This window comes from Dicentrarchus labrax, unplaced genomic scaffold (genome assembly GCF_905237075.1).
Source record: "Dicentrarchus labrax unplaced genomic scaffold, dlabrax2021, whole genome shotgun sequence".
In the NCBI taxonomy this organism is placed as follows: Eukaryota; Metazoa; Chordata; class Actinopteri; family Moronidae; genus Dicentrarchus; species Dicentrarchus labrax.
Window position 1 is genome coordinate 32,095,633 of NW_026136721.1, and position 22,842 is coordinate 32,118,474.

General features: G+C 37.0%; 1 protein-coding gene across 1 annotated transcript; it reads right to left on the reverse strand.

Moving 5' to 3' along the window:
• Positions 1-629: 629 nt before the first annotated feature.
• On the reverse strand, positions 630-21,889 carry LOC127355154 (uncharacterized). The gene is made up of 16 exons (XM_051385665.1): positions 21,795-21,889; positions 21,256-21,289; positions 21,081-21,154; positions 20,373-20,672; positions 20,060-20,293; positions 12,283-12,387; positions 11,921-12,109; positions 4,229-4,519; positions 3,916-4,149; positions 3,727-3,831; positions 3,397-3,612; positions 2,803-3,129; positions 2,035-2,292; positions 1,627-1,717; positions 1,439-1,511; positions 630-1,348 (listed from the first exon to the last, which is right to left on the reverse strand). The coding sequence occupies exons 3-16, from the start codon at positions 21,133-21,135 to the stop codon at positions 1,256-1,258; spliced, it is 2,571 nt and encodes an 856-aa protein (XP_051241625.1). The 5' UTR covers positions 21,136-21,154; positions 21,256-21,289; positions 21,795-21,889; the 3' UTR covers positions 630-1,255.
• Positions 21,890-22,842: the final 953 nt, after the last annotated feature.

The window sequence follows — 22,842 nt, forward strand, 5'->3', positions numbered from 1 at the left end:
CAAATAGTAGACAAAATATAATAATAAAATAAAAGTATAATGTAACTAATATTATTACCTACATGTATTAGTATTAGTTACTCTACTAGTTACTAGGGAAAGTAATATTATTTTACACTGGGTTGCAAAAATGTAGGGAGGGATAGTGGATCAGTCACATAAAGTCAGCACAGTGTGAGTCAGTCTATAAACAACCAATAAGTCCAATCAATGTTTAAAGGATTAGCCTACATTAACTAACTTAAATTACCACCAATGAACTGAATGGAAATTTACCACATTAAAAGTTCCCATCAAAATAACTTTGTCTGATGTATAATTTAAAAAACTTACAAAATGTTTTTGTTTTAGACTCCACAGAAGTTGAGAAGCAATTCATGTCAATTGTTTCATCTAGACTGAAACAAAAACTCCCATAAAACATCTAATACTAGAATGTTCAGTCATACTTCTTTTGTTATGTAAAAGTCAGGTGTGAATGTAATTAACAGCAACACATTTAACACAAAAAACCCACATAAAATAATGAAAATCCAATAGTTGAGTGGTAAATAGGACTTAACTTAAGCTGCAAACTAACATTTTGTGAGTTGACAGTAATGGAGGAAAAAATCTGTTTAAGAAATCAGTTTGTTGTAATTTAGTTTTAATGTAGATATTACAATTAAAATGTCATGGTACAAGACTGTAATACAAGTAAATGGATATGTTGTGTAGGGGAGGAAGGAAGCAAAGAGGCTTGTTCAAAGTTATCCCCAGTACATAGAATAATATGAAATTCAAACTGTAAATATATTACATATATATAACATAACATTATTATTCGACAAACAAGAAAAAAATACTACTAATAAGCAATAACAAGAAAAGTATGCTAGTAAAACATATAAAAAATGTAATCTTTTCATGAACACTGTTATAAAGCAAAGCTGATTTGTTTTTTTAATTCCAGCAGCACAATGCAACAATTTGTTTCCCAGGAAATTAACTAGAGCATCTGACCAACATCAGCATTATTAACACGCATTAGGCCTTCAACAACGGATGTGTGACTTAGACAAGAGCCAACCCACAGTGATTGCTAAGGCGAGAAGCAGATATACGGATAAATGTTCATATCTTTTTGTGTTATCAGGATTGGCTGAATCACGCACTCTGATGTTAGAGGTGCCTTTGCAGTGCTCAAATCTTGTCTTGCCAACTTGAATATAAATGATCAAGACAGACATTTTATCACATATATCTAAGCTGGTATTCACACAGTGTCTTCTTGCTGCGCTGCTGCTGCTTCTGTCTGTGCTGCAGGATTCATGTCCACAAGTGCGAGGCTGTCATACAGGGGGTCCATCTGAAGGGCAGAGAAAGTAGATGACAGAGGGAACACGCACATGAACATACAAAAAAACAGTAATTTCTGGGTCGCAGGTTGTGTACTCACCTGGCCAGTTGACGTTTTGTCACTTGGCTCAGCAGCGGAGGTCAGAGTTTTCTTCTTACTGGACTTTATTCGTCTATATAATACAAATTACTAACATTAAAAAACATACCTATTAAGACAACAAGAAGACTTTAAATACAGGAAATGAATGTACAAAAATGGAAATGTCAGACTTTCAAGTCTTTTACCTCATGATCAGGTAGAGGAGAAATACAGCAAGTGGGGTCACTGACAAAAGAACCAATTTTACTGCATTCAGTTTTCCTATTTCCTTTACAACTGGAGAGAGATTGATATGAGATATAAGTTATAGTAGTAGGTAGCATATTTCAAAACAACAAAACAATAAAAAATAAGACACAAAATAGTATGTTTTAGGTTTTGGCCCTGTACTTAAATCATGATGTCCAAAGTCCTCAAGACGGAAGTGTCTGCTGCTTTTCTTTCCTTATGTAAATGAAGTGTCCTTGGTGGTTGTGTTAGAGTCACAACAAGCTATTATCATGTAACAGATTACTTAAAACCTGAGACATTTTCTTTCAGTTTCAACGGCATAACCCAACAACTATTCAATCAAAACTTAAAGCCATACTCACCATTGACAGTGAGAGTTTCTATGGGGGAGCTGATGTTGTTGTGGGTTTCTACAGCACAGGAGTAGTTTCCTGCATGGTGACACCTGACTGGGTCTAGAACCAGGTGTTTGTTCTGGTTCTCTGGCAGGGTCAGAGGTCGACCATTCAGGTACCAGATGAATTTTATGTCGTCAGTCAGAGGACAGCTGGTACTGCAGGTCAGTGTGACTCTCTGAAACTCTGTCATCACTGCAGCAGGAGTAAACATCACTTCCAGACCTGAAAGATGGTTTTATTAACAAATTAGAGACATTGTTTTAGAGGATGTCTGATATTTCAGAGAACATACAATATGCATTTGATATTTAATAAATGAATAGAAAAAGCAGAATGCAAGGCTCTTATACACATGGCTAAAGGTTCAGGCAAAAGTTTATTTGATATGCTAAAATTTTTATTAATTTAAATGTCAGACAACACTGATCTGAATTTGCCAAAACAACTATGAACTTTATGAATTCAGGGTTAAAGCTACACAATTATATGAAAACTGTAGATTAAAACGTTTTTGGACTCTCTACAGGATCTTGCAAAGTATATAGATTAGTCTGAGGCACAGTTGTTATGGGAATACAAGAAGCATAAACATTTTCATCTGTGATGCAAGTATTATCTGATTAAGCACAAAACAGACGTTTAAGATTCATGAGTACACTCTGCTGACAGCTGTTATTACATGGTGAGGGTGAAAGAAATTCCCTATTAAAAGATATTAAGCTAAAGCACTACCTGTGACAACTAAAGTCACTCCAGCCAACTCAGACTGTTCCAATTGTTGGTTAATTTGCTGGAGTCTGAATGTGTATTCTGCTGAGTCATTCTTCTTCAGGTTATTGATACTCAGGATGTGAGGAATCTTCAAGTTATCATAATACTTCACATCAATCAGCTCATCAGCATCCTCATTACTTCTTTTTTTAATATACCAAGATGTAGACTGTGGCAGCTGGTTTTTGGGATAAGAATATTCACTTGTAATGTCCACTGAAGAGCCTTGTAGAGCACAGATTCTCCTGTTGACATAATTCACACTCCAGCAGTTCTCATCATCAACACCTGGAATACAGATTAAAGAATTTTAGCAACAGCTTCATTTACTTACATAAATCTCAAAGAAAGCTTCAGAAATGACTTCCATTACTGGGATTTCAGGGCGACATAAAGAATGGCCCTAAGAGACCAGATAGTGTCCGCTTGAATTTTTCCATTAGAGCTATTGCATTTTATTGTAAGGGGTTTTATGTCCACCACCCATGGTGTTTAAACAATATAATTTAAGAACAAATGAGCTTTAAAAAATACCATAAAATGGTTTATACTCACAATCTTCACCAGAGTGCAGATCTTCATGGCCTTTTACTGCACAGGAGTAGATCTCAGAATTAGACCGGAAAAGTGTAATATCTTGATTCTCACAGTGACTGTTTAACACTCTGTTCCAGTACCACCTATAGGCAGTATGAGGGTCAGCCATAGGACAGCTGGTGTTACAAGTCAGTATAGTATGGCTCTTCAACTTGGTCTTTTGAACATGTACTTCTGTTGGGAGATGATAAATACACTTTACATCAGTTACTTTGATTTATATAGGGATGAGAGTTAGTTAGCGTGTGTGCATGTGTGTGCGTTTGTAATCGTTTGTGGAAACTTAACCTGTTGGATATGTGATGGAGCAGGGCTCATCCTCTGATGTCTGCTTATAAGAACACATTTTCCCTTTAGCATAGGTCACAGTAAAGCAGGTTGATGTGACAGAATCTGAACAAAAAAAATCCCCAAAACTATTCAGTATTTTGATAATAGTCTGTCATAAGATTTATCAACTTGCATTTTGTCACTCACCCACTGAGACTTCAGGGGCTCTGAGATCCTCGTAGCCTTTGATAGCACAGGAGTATCTGACTGCTTCCTCACTGCTGACCAGCTGTTGGTACCAGGGAGACCAGTCCTGATAGAGGAACTCTCCGTTCTTGTACCAGATGTAGGCTGCAGGGGTTTCAGTCAGAGGACAGCTGGTGCTACACATCAGTGTTACTGTCTGTCCCTCTGTGGCAGGAATCACCTTTACCTGCAGGTCTGAGATGATGGTGAATAAAATAAGAATTAATATACTGATTCCATTCTTAAAGTAATAAATAACTGACAGACACTGTACCTGCAACATGGAGCTTTGTTCCATTGCGCCAGAGTTGTGGTTGGTCAGTATTCTCTCTGCAGCAGTAAAAGTTTGCATCACTCTCTCTCAGATCATTGATTGTTAGAGTGTAGTTACTACCCTCAATCATGTTGTATGTTACACGATTTCCTTTTGGAGACAGCTCATGACTGGAGTCGTTCTGGTGTACAGTGTACCATTTTACCATTGAAGTGGGATGTTCAGCTGAGCAGGGCAGATCCACTGATGAACCTTTTAAGGCACAGATGATGTTTGTTTGTCCCTGAACACCTTTAACAGAAAATGTTATTAGTTGGACAGATTTATACTTGTATATTAACCGTGACAGTATGTTATACAGTAAATTAAGGCAATTTTAGGGCCTTATTCCAGTTGTTTATGTTATAATATAATCTATAATCTTCAAAGCTGATATGCAATGGTGTCTTTAATCTTTGTCTCTTCTTTTTTCCTCTAAGATGTGTTCATTTCTTTCAAATTTTAGTCAGCTTAGTTTTCCACGATTTAACTCCAATGCTTATGTAAAATATAATTAATTTATTTTAATATAATTAATTATATAATTGATTGATAGTTATATAATAACACATATCATTGTCATAGTTAAGCATTAAGGGATAAATAATGAATCATACCTGAGATGTACAGGATGAAACCCATAAACAAACATCCAGCTTCTGCAACCAACATGGCTGCTGTGGTCCTTCACTTTCTAATCAGAAACAGTATTTGTATCAGCCTTTTTGGAAATGGCTATGTTATATAAAAATGATCAAATGTAACTCAGCCATCAAAACTGACATCTTCACAAAGTCAAGGATGAAGAAGACAGAGGGGATTGGTGATCTGTTGTGGACAAACAGCATGTAGCTCTGACGTCAAAATGACTCTTCCTCTTTCAGAGATCAACTGATTCTGAAGTTTAACTGTCTCTGAAAACATTTACTTACTATCTCATTGCCATGTATCTATTTTTTTATTCTATTCCTTTTCTATTCCTTTTCTTACATTTTATTCTCTTGTTGACATTTTCAAAATATTTAACTGTGGCATGAACTGTGTCAATGTTTTGAGTGAGAGAACAGTGATGTGAAGCTGCAAGTGACAAAATGTTTATCTGTGTTTTTGTGGGGCAGAAAAAAGACAGGAGGAAGCTGTGGGTGTTACCTCACTTATCCTTTAATACATAATCTGTTTGCTGTCCTGTTGGTTCTACATCAGTTTAATAAGCTCAATGATATATTTCCTCTGAGAAATACCCCAAGCAGAACAAAACTATTTAGAGAAATTAAAAGTTCTTCTTAATGCAAAGTAGAAACTTATGGTCAAACATATCCACAAACAATACAAATCATCTTAAAATAAGATCAAAGCATCAAAAGAATTCATGCGAATAAGTTTCAAATATTAATATTTGTGACCCATGAGTTAGGGAAAACATGAGAAATGATGAAACACCATGACAACAAATGTGCAAGGCAAAAAAATAAAAGAATAAAGAAATTAATCATTTAACGCTTACTTTTGTTTTGTAAATGTTGCTCAAAATAGAAATTGTTGTAGTTGTAGTTGTTGTAGTTTTTCTATCTTTCCAATTATATACATGTATGGCCTCATTCTTTATGTTCTGAGGACATTTTTAAGAAAAGACCCTCCTGATCTCCTAGTACATCTCCACAGCCGCAACTGCCAAATGTGGACATATTTCCTTTGCGTGCAGCTGTTGCCCTCAGCTGTGGCTTCATATTCACCCACATAGCAGGTACAACACCAACATGTTCCTGTTTGAAGCAGAATTTCACATGCTAAGTCACACTCTTCAATGAAATCAGTATTTTGCTGCTATAGTTTTAAACCAAAGAGTTCATTTCTGGTTTAAAGAGGTTTAAATAAATACAAACACTTATGCATGACAGCAGATTAAAACAAGGTAGAAACTAGACTCATCTTAGAAAACAATATGTGCAGAGGATGAGCAAAAAAGGATTTATGTGAACAAAAGTCTGTTTTACACTCACAAAGCTAAAAATTAAAGTGAACAATAAAACTTGGTGCAGCTGTATCTTTGTTTTCAAAAGCCCAATACTATTTATCACTATTTAAAGTTTCTACTTATTTATTGAAATAACAGACTGCAAAGATTCAAATAACCAAAATTATTGGCTCTACATTACTGGCCCACACACCTTGTCACACTTCCTTGTATCACATAAATTAAAAAATACAAATACATAATTTTACATGATGCATTATCTCATCATAACTTACAATTTAAACATAGTGTTATATATTTTGCAAAAGTCGTAATATCTTAAATGTGTGAAAACAGATACAATCTGTATTGGATGTTACTACATGACTAAATGGGTTGTGGTCTGGAGGCTGTGCAGCTCTTTTAATTACAGCGACTGAGGCATTCAGTGAAAAGTGATGAACTAATGAGATATACACGCATATCCGTGCACAACAGTGTTTCTGATATCAAAGCTGCATCTGGTTGAATTATTTTTTTTTTGGCCACTTGGGAACTGCAGAACAAGCTCGAATGTGTGCTTATTTACTGTATATCCAGCCTTCATGAGCAACATTAACATTCATTTTGAGGCATGTTTGTGTCTGATGTCCACTATGCTCACCAGATAGTCAATAGCATCGTCCTTTCTACTGTTTTATTCTAGGCACATTACACTGGCTTTATCTGAGATTTACTAAATGAAAACAACTGCCTACTATGACAGGAATTGACAAGTATGCTGAGACTGAACCTTACGGTAAAGTTGTGCTGTACAATCAAAACAAGCTTAAATGCTAAAAACTGAAAAAAGAGGAAGATAGCCCCTACAGCAATAATCGGCAATAATCTATTAACTATTATCTTCATCATCATTATGAAAATGTTTGTTTTTATTTAAATACTATCTATAGCTAAAATAAAATAGACAACTGAAAGCGTTCTCTTCCATCCAAATGTACTGCAAATTTGAACCAACTTTCCAGAAAACTGGCAAAAGAAACTACACATTTATAAGTGTCAGCATCCACTAATTTCTTCTAAGAAAGAGAGTGCAGGAATTACTTCACAGGGATGTTATATCTTAGAGATTTTCTCAAAAGTCATTAGAACCTAATTTTAATAAAGGTCAGATATTTTACTCAACCCTTCATTTGTCCAGCTGGAATCCAGCATCCAGTGTTCCTGGTTTAAACATTGCCCCAAACTGGACTAAACTGTGACAATAGGTAATTAATATTCATATATTTCTTTCCCTATATCATACATTAACCATATTGAGCACTATAAGGGGTTCTCCAACAGGGACACTGTGGCCTGTTTGTATTGTTGCTGATTCCACCTGTTAAGTACCCCCTTAATCAAAAAGATAGGTCCACTCACCTTCTCTGTGTCCAGCAAGAGAACAGCTGTATCCCTTTCTCCCTTTTGGTTATATTGAGGATATTGAGAACATGTTTTACATCATGAAACCCTTGTCTTCCCTTGTCTAAACCTATTTTGATTATCCACCAACGTATCCCTCAATGCTTCAATGTACATCCTCTAGTCAATTGACAATGCCAAAATTTTACGGAGGATTTTTGTATCTATATTTATCAGACTTATAGGACGCATATTTTCATATGTAGTGTTAGTTTTACCAGGTTTTGGACATAGGAAATTCAAAGCCTCTCTTATTGGATCTGATAGATAACCATTAATGTAAAGTACATCTAATAAAGATGAGTCATCAGTTTATTTTTATGTGTCTTCTTTGCATGTTTTCTTTTTGTGTGCGGACCCCAGGAAGAGTAGCTGCTAGTTTGGTAGCAGCTCATGGGGACCCAAGAATAAAGAATAAGGAATCAAGTCAATCGGGAGGCTCTGGTCCTGCTGTTTTCTCTGTTTGCACCTAACTTTATCCAGTTTCCTTTTTAACCTATAATCTTGGGAATATTAAGTTTGTCTAGAAATTGGGTAACAACACTAATAGTGTACCCAGATCTATAGAGGTTTTTATAGAAATTCTGAAATGCTGTATTCATTTCCAAGGGATCAGCTGTTGTATTCACCTTTGCATCCATCCATATTGGTAATTGCACTCTCTGTTTGCTGTTGTTTGATGCGCCATGCAATGAGTCTACCAGGCTTTTCTCCTTGATTGTAGTAAATTAGTTTGAGCAATGGTAGAACACCGGCCGTGAGCTTTTTAGCTCAACGGCATTCTGCCAACGGACATCAGGGACCTGACCAGGCACCCCTCCATCCTCACCATCAATTGGGCTCATGTCTCTTGTGGGATACTTTAGAAGTTGTCCTGATGACACCACCGCTATGTTCCTGCCTTTAAACCTCCAAACCATTGAAACAACTAATAATCCAGGAAAACCTCTTTAAATCTCTTAACCAGGGAAACCTGTAATCAACCACTGAAATATGTTATTCAATTTCAATTCAATTTTATTTGCACAGTCTTAACAAAAGTTTACTCAGGACATTTTTCAAATAGAGCAGGTCTACATCATACTCCTTATATTATAAAAAAATATTTCTTTCCTCCACATTTTAAACAAAACAATTAAGCATTTTTAAACAGGCCAGCAGGCCAGCAACCACCATGCACCTACAGGAGACACACAAAGAGCTCAGACGCTCCTGCGGTGGTCCACGACTGAGATGTTTGATGTCGGGAATATTATTTATTTTACTGACATTTTAGACATTTAACATTTTATTGAGAGTTGTTTATTTAGTGACTTCCCTGTGTAAACTATACTGTTGCTGCTCTAGAAAAGTTTTTTCGTTATATTTAATACATAAATAATTTATGATAGACATTTTTCTTGCCTGAGTATAATGTGAAAAACTACAAACTGTGTGTATTTTAAAAATAAATAATGAAATGATAATAGTCTAAAATTATACATATCTATCTGGGAACCATACATACAGGAGATTTTACCCTATTTGACGTTCTACTTGGCTTTGCACAGAAACAGCGGGTATGTATCTCAGAGAAACAAAGTACTGATTCATTTTCCATTGTACAACCATCAACATTTATGCAATATATTACACTGGAAATCTTACTTTAACAAACAAACACGACAACCCCCAATATCCCCTCACACATCAACCCGTTCTCTCTTAACATCTCCTTTCATTGTTTAATAAAAATCCATATAAAGTTTATGTCAATATCAATCATAGGGTTCCCACATGGTCATAATGTTATAGCTATACAGGTATACATTGTTAGTAGTTGCAGCAGTTTTCTTCCAGTTAAAAGCTATCGTTAATTTGGCCTGCAATATAGCAAAATCAATCAGTTTGTTTTCTTTGTAGTCTATAGTGGAATGTTCATTGACAAAATGGTCATAATTTCATAGATCACCTCCCTCCAGAATGTCTTAATTTTGTTGCACTCCCAAATACTGTGTTTAAATATTCACCAAGCTTCACTCTTAAAACCAATATCAGGTATATAACTGTTATTTATATATCATAAATATTAATATTGCATTATTTTTACTGATCACTTGGGCGCAGAAGAAGTCTTAAAATGATCCAACTGACAGTAGGATAATGTTGATTACAGTAAAAGTAAAAACATGTAAATCGAAGACTGTCAAGGTTTTTACCTCATCCACAGGTGGAAGATAAGTAGAGGAATCGGGATCAGCAATGCAACTGCCAGTCTTACTGCATTAATTATTGCCATTGATATCCCTGGAGGTGGAGAAAGATGGATGTAGAATTTGTGTTACTGGCTGCATAGATTTTAAAAGAATACAAAAGGAGAAAGGGGATGTATATTTGTATACGTATGTTTCCTCTTTCTAATTGTAAGGTAATTACTAATGACTTAACTGTTCATTTCAAATTAAAAACCGTGCAAACCTTGAAGAACGAGAGTCTTTTCATATGAGCTGTGGGTTTTGACAGCACAGGAGTATCTTCCTGCATGCTGACTGCTGACTGGGTCTAGAACCAGGTGTTTGTTCTGGTTCTCTGGCAGGGTCAGAGGTCGACTGTTCAGGTACCAGATGTAGTTTGTGTTGTCAGTCAGAGGACAGCTGGTACTGCAGGTCAGTGTGACTCTCTGACCCTCTGTCACCACTGCAGAAGGAGTAAACTTCACTTCCAGACCTGAAAGATGGTTAGATTGCTTACTCTGTGTAAAAGAGGCATTTTATTTGAAGTTTGAAACTTTACTGTGCAGTCAGGAACACATTATACTGTAGTTACTAAGATCTGATGTTAACAAATCTTTTAGTAAAACATACTAGGTAGCAGCTTCTGACAGTCACTTGGGTGGGTTTTGTTGACTATATCTGGGTGTACCTGTCAGTGGTACATGGTGAGCAACACATTCTCTATTAAAATAGTATTATTCTAAAGAACTACCTGTGATAACCAGAGTAACTCCTGGTAAATCTGACTGTTTCCATTCTTTGTCATCCTTCTGGAGTCTGAATGTGTATTCTGCTGAGTCATTCTTCTTCAGGTTATTGATTCTCAGGATGTGGTGATTCTTCATGTAGTCATAATACTCCACATGACCTGCAGCCTTAATCAGCTCTTTAACCTCTTCCTTCCCACTTCTTGTTATTTTAAACCAAGATTTAGACTGTTGCAGCTGGTTGTTGGGATAAGAATATTCACTTGTAATGTTCACTGAAGAGCCTTGTAGAGCACAAATTTTCCTGCTGACGTAATTCACACTCCAACAGTTCTGATCATCAACACCTGCAATATATATGAGCATTTTAAAAGTAGTTGATAGTTGGTTTCAGTATGATCATTAATTACAACAATGACCATGAACTAAGTGAATTTAACAGAAGGGATGAATATTCATTTTACTTTTCCTACCTGCCAAAACCGCCCAGCTCTCGATACCAATATCAGATATTCACTGTAGCTAGCAGATGCACAGATTGTGTTTTTAACGGCATAAAGGTTATAAAATTCAACATTATGATAAATGACTGGATAGCGGGAGGTTGAGAGTGCCTCCCCAACATGTGACGCTGTGCGTATTTTACGCACGAGGCACAGCAGCGTCTTTACTAATTATTTAAATCTCCGGATCTAATTTTAATTAATGCTCTGTGTTCTTCTACACATCCAAAAGGTCACACACACACATACACACACACACACACACACACACACACACACACACAGTCCAGGTCCATACAGAGAACTTGTTTGGAATAAAGAATCCGTCCTGCTGATGAATCCTGAACTTCATTAGAAAAAATATTTCAGAAGCTTAAACGTTTAATTCTGTTTCCTCTGTGCTGTAAAGTTTATAACTACAGTTTCTATTTTTGCTGCTTAAATATTAATAAGAAATTTACTGCGTGCACGGAAACGTTTGTTTGACTGAAAGTATCCTATCTGATCATTACAAAAATCAACTGCGCTGCTGTGGATAATTTAAAAGGCAATTTAGCTTACAGGGACCGGTAGAGGTGGACTGAAATGTCCATGGGTGGGGGGTATCTAAACTGGAGAAAACTATTCGTTCAGGAGGCTGATTTGATGGCGCCAGAGCCCGCAGGTCTCCGCACAAACACACTTTTCATAAGAAAGCTGCTGCTGATGTTGAGCAAATGTTAGCACGTGTTTTATTGCTGGAAATGTGATTATGCAAGTTGGTTCATACTCACAGACTTCAGCAGAGAGCAGACCGTCGTGGTCTTTTACAGCACAGGAGAAGCTTTCGACAAAGGAGCTGGAAACAGGAAACTGTTGAGTCCGGTACCACCGATCGGCAGCTTGGGAGTCAGTCAGAGGACAGCTGGTGCGACAGGTCAGTGTGACAGGGCTCTCTGCGGGAGTCTTTTGAACATATACCTCTGTTGAGAGATGGTTAGAAAATAATACTAAATAAATTTAACAGTAGCTAATTAAAGAGTTAATAAACACAATTCTACTAAAGGCATGATCTGTGATTTTACAAGTTGGTGATTGCTGTGTGAAATAGGGTAAGAAGAGGTGTTTGTAAATGTTTGTGGAGTGTGGGGAGAACCTGTTGGATATGTGATGGAGCAGGATCCATCCTCTGATGTCTGCTTATAAGAACACATTCTCCCTTTAGCATAGGTCACAGTAAAGCAGGTTGATGTGACAGAATCTGGACAAAAACAGAAATATGAAACATTATTTAGACTGGTGTACACAGTCACAGTACTTCATGAGCTTTATAATTTAAGGTTCCAGTTCCTTATAACAAAAACCTTCTTGATAGTATGAAGGGGTTTTCTCCCATGATAACAAGCTGAATGTTGTCACTCACCCACTGAGACTTCAGGGGCTCTGAGATCCTCGTAGCCTTTGATAGCACAGGAGTATCTGACTGCTTCCTCACTGCTGACCAGCTGTTGGTACCAGGGAGACCAGTCCTGATAGAGAAACTCTCTGTTCTTGTACCAGATGTAGGCTGCAGGGGTTTCAGTCAGAGGACAGCTGGTGCTACACATCAGTGTTACTGTCTGTCCCTCTGTGGCAGGAATCACCTTTACCTGCAGGTCTGGATAATTGAGTACAAAATTAGATTTCATATAAGGATATGACTCTTGAAGTAATAAACTACTAGCAGCCACTGTACCTGTAACGTAGAGTTGAATTCTCCAGGAATTTTTCATTTTGACTGCATTCTCTTTCCATCACTCTCTCTCAGATCATTGATTGTTAGAGTTGGATGACTCCCCTTAGACATGTACAGTACATGATTTCCATCTACAGAGAGTTCATTCTGAACATTCTTATATCCATCCCAGAGTACAGTGTACCATTTCATGCGTGAAGTGGGATGTTCAGCTGAGCAGGGCAGATCCACTGATGAACCTTTTAAGGCACAGATGCTGTTTGCTCGTCTCCAAAGACCTTCACCAGCTAACATTGGGACAAATATATGGCTTTTAATCAGTGAATAATGATATACATGAATGGATTCTATCTATCTAGTTATTTTTCAGCAGGCGAGCTGATAATCTGGCGAGTTAACATAGTAACATTATAACTCAAGCACTTAACTAAAAAAGTGATCACTTTACAATTCATCATTCATTAGTAAGTATTTGTAATGAAAGTGAACAATCATTAATACCTGAGATGTACAGGATGAATCCCATGAACACGCATCCAACTTCTGCCAACAACATGGCTGTCTGTAGTCAATCGGCTTCTAATCAGATCACAAATGTATAAATATATTCCTCTAAATTATAACCTCTGCAGCAGTCTGAAGCTGGCTGAAGGCTGAAGAGGACACAATGGGCTCTTGATCAGTGGAGGCTCACACAGCATGCAGCTCTGAACACTTCCTTCCTCTTGATGTAATTATTATTCTTAGTACCAAGAAGCTATGCAACATGCAGCGATCTCAACAGCAATACGTGTTCACCAAAAAGGTGTTAAACTGAGAAATGTGAAGGTGTCAATGATCTAAGTGGTATCTGCGGATGGTTTGTTGTTGAAAGGCGCTAAACCTGAGAAGACAAAGCCACACCTCAACCTCCACTGACCTTTTGTTCATGTATCACAAAAATGTATTCATATTGATGTCATGGTATATTTTGTAAACTATTCAAACATCATGCTAAAAGGCAGAGAAACATTTGTTCCAATGAGTCATTTGAGGGATTGCCATGAAATTTGGTCCAGACATTCAAAGTCCCCAGAGGATGAAGCCTGCCACCAGCAGCTCTAAATGTTCAACTTTCCAGTGAAATGTCTAAAAGATGTCTTTGGCATAACATCAAAACTGTTATTTCTACACATTATGTTGATAACTTTTTGAATGTATTAAACTAATATTCTTACATTATAAATCTTAAACATCTACTTGTTTTATTCCCACAAAGGTTTGTTCACACATATACAGCCATAACATTATGAGCACTGACAGGTGAAGTGAATAACACTGATTATCTGGTTATCATGGCTCCTGTCAGTGGGTGGGATATATTAAGCAGCTAGTGAACAATTTCTCACAGTTGATGTGTTAGAAGCAGGAAAAATGGGCAGCATGAGGATTTTAGCGACTTTGACAAGGGCCAAATTGTGATGGCTAGACGACTGGGTCAGAGCATCTCCAAAACTGCAGCTCCTGTGGGGTGTTCCCGGTCTGCAGTGGTTAGTACCTATCAAAAGTGGTCCAAGGAAGGCCAACAGAAGAGCTACTGTAGCTCAAATTGCTGAAAAAGTGAATACTGGTTATGACAGAAAAGGTGTCAGAACACACAGTGCATCAGAGTTTGTTCCGTATGGGGCTGCATAACATTATGAGCACCAGGCTGCCCAGGTGGTCATAAGGATATGGCTGATCGGTGTATGTTCCCCTTGTGATGATAACTTTATTTTATCTAGTGCCATTATCAGGGTAAAATATGTCCATTAGTTTTACTAAGAATCTATTAACTGTATTTTTGCTGTTGAATTTCAATATAGCCTATTGTATTGGCTCTTCAGACAACAAAACCGTCAATACTTTAGTTTATAACCAAATACCTGTAAAAGTAATGAAATTCCAACAACATAGGCCTTTTGGCAGACAGACAGACATTTTTAATCAGAGCAGTAATTTCATCTCATCAGCTCTTGAATGCTGTCAAGTGTGTTAAAAACAACATACAACTATATAATGAAATATAAAAACAGGCATTTTTGTTCATGCATGAAAAGAACAGTAGTAGAACACATGCATGAGTTCCTCAACTTAAACTTTCCTGGTCTGAGATTGAAGGCTAAAAAAAGATAGTTAGTGGGCATCTGAACAAGATAGTTACACACTCTGTGCCTGTTAGGCCTGTGTCCCACGACACTCTCCAGGGTGCTGATCCTTTGGCTGGGAGCGGCTTACAGCAGGCGAGCACTCACATTCAACCAATAACTGTGTCTAATCATTGACTTCAACTGTACACATACATACTGTATATACTCCCTGTTGGTGTTTCCATGGTTGCTGATTCTGAAGGTCAGCTTTCATGCCACAGTTATCTTCCCTATATTATTTTCAGTGTCATTGTTTGACACACTCAAAGTTTGAGTAGTTAGATAGCCTTGTTGGCTGTCATGTTTTTTTTTTGCCAAGGACTTCACTGCATTCTTAAAGATCTCCTCCACACATATATACAACTAGTCTGCGTATAAAACAATGTGGGTCAGATCTTAAAAAGGCATGTACTCCTTCTGCCTCATTATAAATTCCTGAATCTATATACCAAATCTGTAAATTAAATATTAAGTTTTCCTGCTGGACACCAGATGTTTCCCACTTCACTGTAAAGTCCATTTTCAGTGTATGTGCACTTGTGGCTTCAAGTTTCTAAATCACTCTTATATAAGTTGCAAACTTGGCCAAGATTGACTTCGAAACCATGACCATAGGCCCTGGCCTGCCCCTTAAAACCAGATTTTCAGTGAGCACAGAGAAACTTTCCACTTTCAGCAGATGAATGTGAAAACATCCTTCTAGAGTCAAACTCTGCACATACATCATTCTGCAGTGAAGCCTAAAACACTCAGCTGTAGGAACAAGAGGAAAAACATATTTTTGAGTGGAGGGGAGCTTTAATCTTGGCAGACACTGTACAGATTATGCTTGTGTGGGTTCTATAGCAGCCTAAAAGGCCACAAAATGAGAACATACCAATTGTTCTGTTGAACAGTTTGCCATCCAGCCTGAAACCCTTTTTTCCCCCACCTTCACTGCTTCTGTAGTTACTGCACTCTGCCTTTGGATGGCAGCGTAGTGTCAGCATGAAGCTCACAGGTTCTGGTTGTGCAGAAAAACCAATTAAAAGACGGAGTGTGAGTAAACACAATGGATAAGATCAATAAAAACAGGTAATTTCTGTGCAGCTTCACAAAGACCAATGATCAACCATGAACTTGCTCAAATAATACCAGTAATACTTCAATAATAATGATTATAGTTTTTTATTTGAGTACAAAAGATTTTTTAAAACATCTTTATTACAGTGTAAAAATTACTACAAACCTTACAATGACACATTTAAGCCGTGTTAATATGTTTTAGCCACTCTGGAAAAGAAGAAATGCACAACAAACTGACAAAGTCAAAGCCCTGACTTACTATCAAACCCAATATATCCATCAAACTAATATTAATAATGTTATATTAATGTTTTCAATTGGATCCCATAGTATAGGATTTCAAAAGTACAACTAAATACATATGCTGTTGTTGCAATAGCTTTGACTTAAGAGAAATTATACCTAAATGATAAAGACAGGCATTTTTTTCCACACGGTGCGCAGTGTCGGCGTAGATACATAACCAGATGGGACACAGTGTCTTCCTACTGTTTGCTGGTTCTCTCTGTGCTGAAGGATTCACTGAGATGTTCTCACACTGCGAGTCCACCTGCAGGACAGTTAAAACAGAGTTGACTGAGGGGAATACAAGATTAAGTAAAAATAGAAACACATAAAAATAGAAGAGTCCTTTACCTCAGCCACATGTGGAACAAAAGTAGTGGAATTGGGATCAGTAATATACCTGCCAGTCTTATTGCATTGATCATTGCCATTGGTGTCCCTAGAGCCAGAGAGAGATGGATGTAAGATTTGTGGTACTGGTTGGAAACAAACTTTAAAATAATATGGTGACAGAGTGTTGTATATGTGCTATTTCCATTTACAATGTCTGAGTTACAATTGCAAAAGTGCTTCTAATACCTACAAACTGTTCAGTTTGAATTAACACCCATGCAAACCTTTAACAGTGAGAGTCTTTTCATTTGAGCTGATGTTGTTGACAGCACAGGAGTAGTTTCCCGCATGCTGACTGCTGACTGGTTGTAGAACCAGGTGTTTGTTCTGGTTCTCTGGCAGGGTCAGAGGTCGACTGTTCAGGTACCAGATGTAGTTTGTGTTGTCAGTCAGAGGACAGCTGGTACTGCAGGTCAGTGTGACTCTCTGACCCTCTGTCACCACTGCAGAAGGAGTAAACTTCACTTCCAGACCTGAAAGATAGATAGAAAGTTAGATTGGTCAGTAAATGTAGAAGAGACATGTTTATCTTTGAAACTTGACTGTGCCAACTGGATAAACAGTCCTTTAGAAGAAGAAACCTTTTAGAGAGTAAAAAAGATACATTGATCTGCTCAGAATGTGAGCCATAAAGGAAAGATTCAAAAGATGAACTCCTACATAACTGGTTGGATTTTGATGTACACAGGCAGCCTTATAACGCTTGAACTGGCTCCTGTTCATGTTCAGCTGTTTTGAGTGGAGTTGAAGCAAAAAACAAACCACAAAACTAAGCAGGAAAACACTATAATAGATTCATCAAAATGTGTCTGGACAAAGCTACTGTGTTTGACAAAGTATTGCATTAATTAGCACATTAAGTCTGAACCAGCCTTTCAACCGCAGTGTACGGACAGAGTGTAGTTTGCTGACTGCTGCTAGTATGTGATGAGAGAGCGACAAATTCTGAAAGATATTCAGGTATTAAACCTAAAAAATTACCTGTGACAACCAAAGTCACTCCAGGAGAATCAGACCATGTCCATTTTTCATCACGTAGAAATATGTATTCTGCTGAGTCATTCTTCTGCAGGGTGTTGATTCTCAGGATGTGGCTGCCATGCATGTTGTCATGATACTCCAGATGACTTGCATTCCCTGTCAACTTCTCAGCATCATCTTCACCACTTCTCTTAAATTTATACCAAAATATATGGTTTTTGTTGATTCTTGGACTGGATATATTTACTGGGTATTTTCTGGAAATGTTAACTGAAGAGCCTTCCACAGCACAGATTCGTCTACTGGCATAATTCCCACTCCAGCAGGCGCCATCTATGCTACCTGAAATAAAGATCAGACAGCAAAACACGCTCCATAAAGCAGCAGATTCAGGTGATGATTCTCTGTAGGGTCATCATTACATTACTTTAAGTTTATTTAAAAAATAGCTAACCTAGACAACTTTAATTCTATTGCAGACATAAACCCTGAAAATAGTTAGAACATCACTCTGTAAGTAGCAAAAGTGAAATGGGCAAAAACTGATAAAACATTAATTGGATCTACAGAGAAGCTTAAATATAGTTAGCAACATATTCATATCTACCCCTTACTGTTTATTCTATTAAGTACCTCTATAAAATATGAGCTCTGCACTTGCTTTTTGCACTTCTGCTTAACTGCATTTCATTGTCTCAGTACATGTTCTCTGTTTAATGACAATAAAGGTATTTTTTAATTTTTTAAATTTATTTCTTAAAGGTATGTTAGGGCATTTCTTTCTTAATTGTTTCTCATTGTATATTTTTGCTGATAAGAATTAGAGATTTTAAGATTTGTAAAATTTTGAATTCAATACATTTTAGCATTGTATAGCATTGTAGAGTATTTTGACGCAATTACTTAAAATCTGCACTAATCAATGTTCTGCATGTTTCTGTTTGGTGATAAAACTGTAATAAATGTTGGTAAATCACAAATAAATACTCCTTCTCACTGGCCATCTCTTTCTAATAAGCAATCAGACCAGCTGTCATATAGTGAGTCAATAATAAGAAGTTACAAGAGACTGACATTCTAATTAATCATAAATCATATCTGCAGTTATTGAAGCTTAGAAGTTAGAAGCTTTAAACCCTTTAGTTTTAGGTGTTTCTGTTGTTTCCCTGTGATGATCAAACATTATTATTTCCTTTCTATGGCCACTTGATGCAAATGTCCCTTAGTTATAATAGACCATTAAAGCTCATTTATACTCACAGACTTCAGCAGTGTGCAGTTCCTCGTAGCCTTTTATAGCACAGGAGAAAACATCGTACGAAATGAACAATGTAGGAACTGTTAAGTTTTGACTCTCAGAGAATCTATAAAGGCGTTTTCTCCAGTACCACCTATAGGCAGTTTGAGGGTCAGTCAGAGGACAGCTGGGCGTACAGGTCAGTCTGATAGAGTCTGCATCTACTCTAGTCCTTTGAACATGTACTTCTGTTAGGAGATGATAAATACACTTCAGTTACTGTGCCATGTTATATTAGTTAATAAAAATGTTTTTAAATTATTATTCAAATGAATTATTTGATTATTACTGACTGTAAGAAATAATTTGTGAAAGTGCTGCCACTGTCAGTAACAAGGTAAAGTTAGGTATTGTTCCTTTTTTAAAAAGGTGTGTGTGGTACGGTATGTACTGAGACATCCAGTGACTGTCAAAGCTCCACATACCCACGACACAGTTAGTTGCCTCTACAGTTCTAGCAGAATTTGAGGGTGTAGTTACCCTTTAAAGGGTGTGCAGGTGGGAAATGTGTGTGTATGTTTGGGGAAATCTAACCTGTTGGATATGTGATGGAGCAGGACCCATCCTCTGATGTCTGCTTATAAGAACACATTCTCCCTTTAGCATAGGTCACAGTAAAGCAGGTTGATGTGACAGAATCTGGACAAAAAGAAATGACATTCAGTATTTTAATAATAAAGGTATTCACAGTATATCATAGCTTTACAATTTAATGTTGCAATGAGTTATTAAAGGGCAACTTAATACCTCCTGAAAATCTTGTTTTTGCTGACCTGCAGTGGTTTAACTTCTCACCTTGCTGTAGAGATGTACAGGTGTACCCCAGGACACTGTGACATCACTGCTGAGTGATAAGTTGTGCTATGTACAGTATATATGATTGTGGGATTGTTGTATCAAGATAGACGATAAAAAATTATAATGTATCTTCTAAGATTTATCTAAAATCTACAACTTAAAGAGCATATTTAGCTTGATGTTACATCACATAATAACCATTGTCACTCACCCACTGAGACTTCAGGGGCTCTGAGATCCTCGTAGCCTTTGATAGCACAGGAGTATCTGACTGCTTCCTCACTGCTGACCAGCTGTTGGTACCAGGGAGACCAGTCCTCATAGAGAAACTCTCCGTTCTTGTACCAGATGTAGGCTGCAGGGGTTTCAGTCAGAGGACAGCTGGTGCTACACATCAGTGTTACTGTCTGTCCCTCTGTGGCAGGAATCACCTTTACCTGCAGGTCTGAGGTAATGGTGAATAAAAGAAGAGTTAATATACTGATGCCATTCCAAAACCAATAAATTACAGCCTGTCACTGTACCTGTAACGTTAAGCTCTACTCTATGGCTCCAGCAGTGTGCTGCTTTGTCAGTTATATTTCCGCAGCAGTAAAAATTTGAATCACTCTCTCTTAGATCATTCATCGTTACAGTGGCTTTACGCTTTCCAGCAATGTAAGTTGCAGAATTTCCATCTCCAGACAAGTCAGTCACAACAAACGTGGAGCCATCCCAGTGTACGGTGTACAAGTTTATGCTTGCACTGGGATGTTCAGTTGAGCAGGGCAGATCCACTGATGAACCATTTAAGGCACAGATGCGGTGTACTCGACCCTGAACACCTTTGACAAAAGATTTTATTAACAAACATCTGCACAGATTTATACACTCATAAAATAAGAAAAAAATAAAATTACAAACTAATATTGATGACTAGAGATATATTGCAAACAATTTGTGTGACTACCTTGAGAGCTGACTAAATTTACTTTGATTTGCAGATTAATTATATTTTCATTCATTCAAACATGACTGCCTTTTAGCATCGGCATAGCATTATCATGGTGAGCATGTTGGCTCATGGTGCCAATAGCATGCTGACATTGGCAGAGGACATTATACAATTGTTTTCACAGGATGAGTAGTCCTCCTTGGGATTAAGTAATGTGACCTAGACGTCATCTATCATACATAGAGTATTATATTAACAAATTAGGAGGCTATAAAAAGGGATAAACAATCAGTCATACCTGATATGTACAGGATGACACCCGTAAACAAACACGCAGCTTCTGCCAATAACATGGTTGTTGTAGTCTCTAAACTTATAATCAGAAAAAAATGAATATGTTAATATTGAATAATAAATATTGAGCATTTGTATGTCTTCACAATGATATTCATGCAAATAAAAAATAAATATACCAGTCAAAACAGCTGTGTTTTTACAGTATAAAAGCTGAAGGGGAAAGAATGGACTGTTGGTCAGTTGAACAATCAGGAATTACTTTGATACAGACACTTTCTCTCTATAATATTCTTTTTCACATTTTCATTCAACTTTCTAAAATATTGAATGAAGTGTTAACTGTGGTTTGTTTGTGATGGAAACAAACTGAGGAGGAAGCTGTGGACACAACCTCAATGACTTTATAAACTAACATGTTGGTCCCACATTTGTTCATATTAATGCAGCACAGCAATATCCCACTGTTATATTTGTTAAAAAAAATGTTTCAGTCCATATGTTTATGTTAAATTCTTCAAAGTCTTATTGAAAAAGAAATCATGATAAAATAATTATACAATATAAACAAATAAAATGAAATCAGTCACAAGAATTTGCATCCGTGTGTAACTATAAAGAAAAATATAAGAAAATATATATGGAATTAAGAGAAACTATTAAATGCTCTTAGAATTAACAAATAACAGCAAAACAATGAACAAAAACTACTACTCACTCACTTTTCCAAATGTTCGTGTGAAACTGATTCCTGACTTACATTCTTACTTATATTCTTATAATACTTAGATAACACCCAGAAGTATTTAGAAACCCCCCCTACTTGATGTCCTACCCTTCCAGACCCTCCCCATTATTACCAAATGTGGATGTGAAACTCTTGCCAGTGCTCTTAACTTACATATCAGCAAATACGTCAAATTCAATCAACTTCCTATCTAACATTTAAGCTGCTCATGGATGTGGTTGACATGTGTTACGCAATACTTTTTAGAATTCTGCTAAAGAGAGAGAGAGTTATAAGAAATGAACCACAATATTTGAATGTGACATTTTTTTGTTTACTGTAATCACTTGGTTGCAATCTGCGAAGCCACCAAACCACACACTAAATATAAAAAAACAAAACATGAGAAATACTTCTGAATACACATCTAATTAACTGATAACAAACAGTAGAAAACACGAATCACTAAATCACCCGCTTAAGTAAAAGCACGAGAATCAACGATAGTTCCCACAGCAACTATCAGAGGAAATGTTTCCAATTTATCTTCCAAATATGGACATACAAGGTTTCACTTCCTTACTGTTAGCTCCTGATTCACTGTATCAGCAAAAGCATCTTTACTGAGTTTTGTACAGAGTTCAGACATCGACCTGCAGTTCACACTGTAGCTACACATGAATGTGGTCAACATGTGTATCACCAGTCTCCATTTGCCAGCCACCAGGATGTCTCTTTAGATTATGGACCACCTATTTTTATGGTCAAAATATAATTTTATGAAGAGACTGTTAGGACTCATTTAAGTCTCTCTCAACAGTGTCATCTTACTTGTCCAGCCAGACTAATGGAGAGAGAAGTTGATAAAAATATTTGAACAGTTATCCGAGCTGAAGCCGTGCAGGGATTGCCTTGCTGACTTATTTCGCCCTCACAGCCTCAGGCTACTTACAGGGTGCGCTACCTTATTGGTGAAAGTTTTTGGGGCTGTATGCAACCTGAAAGAGATACCTGCAGACATTACCCAGGGCACAATATA

Bases quoted from the DNA above. Each gene is read 5' to 3' on its own strand.
- LOC127355154 (XM_051385665.1), bottom strand. From the start codon at position 21,135: ATGTTATTGGCAGAAGCTGCGTGTTTGTTTACGGGTGTCATCCTGTAC. The intron at 20,673-21,080 runs GTATGACTGATT...CTTTTGTCAAAG, and splicing joins TGTCATCCTGTACATATCAG to GTGTTCAGGGTCGAGTACAC. The intron at 1,718-2,034 runs GTGAGTATGGCT...ATCTCTCTCCAG, and splicing joins AGAAACTCTCACTGTCAATG to TTGTAAAGGAAATAGGAAAA.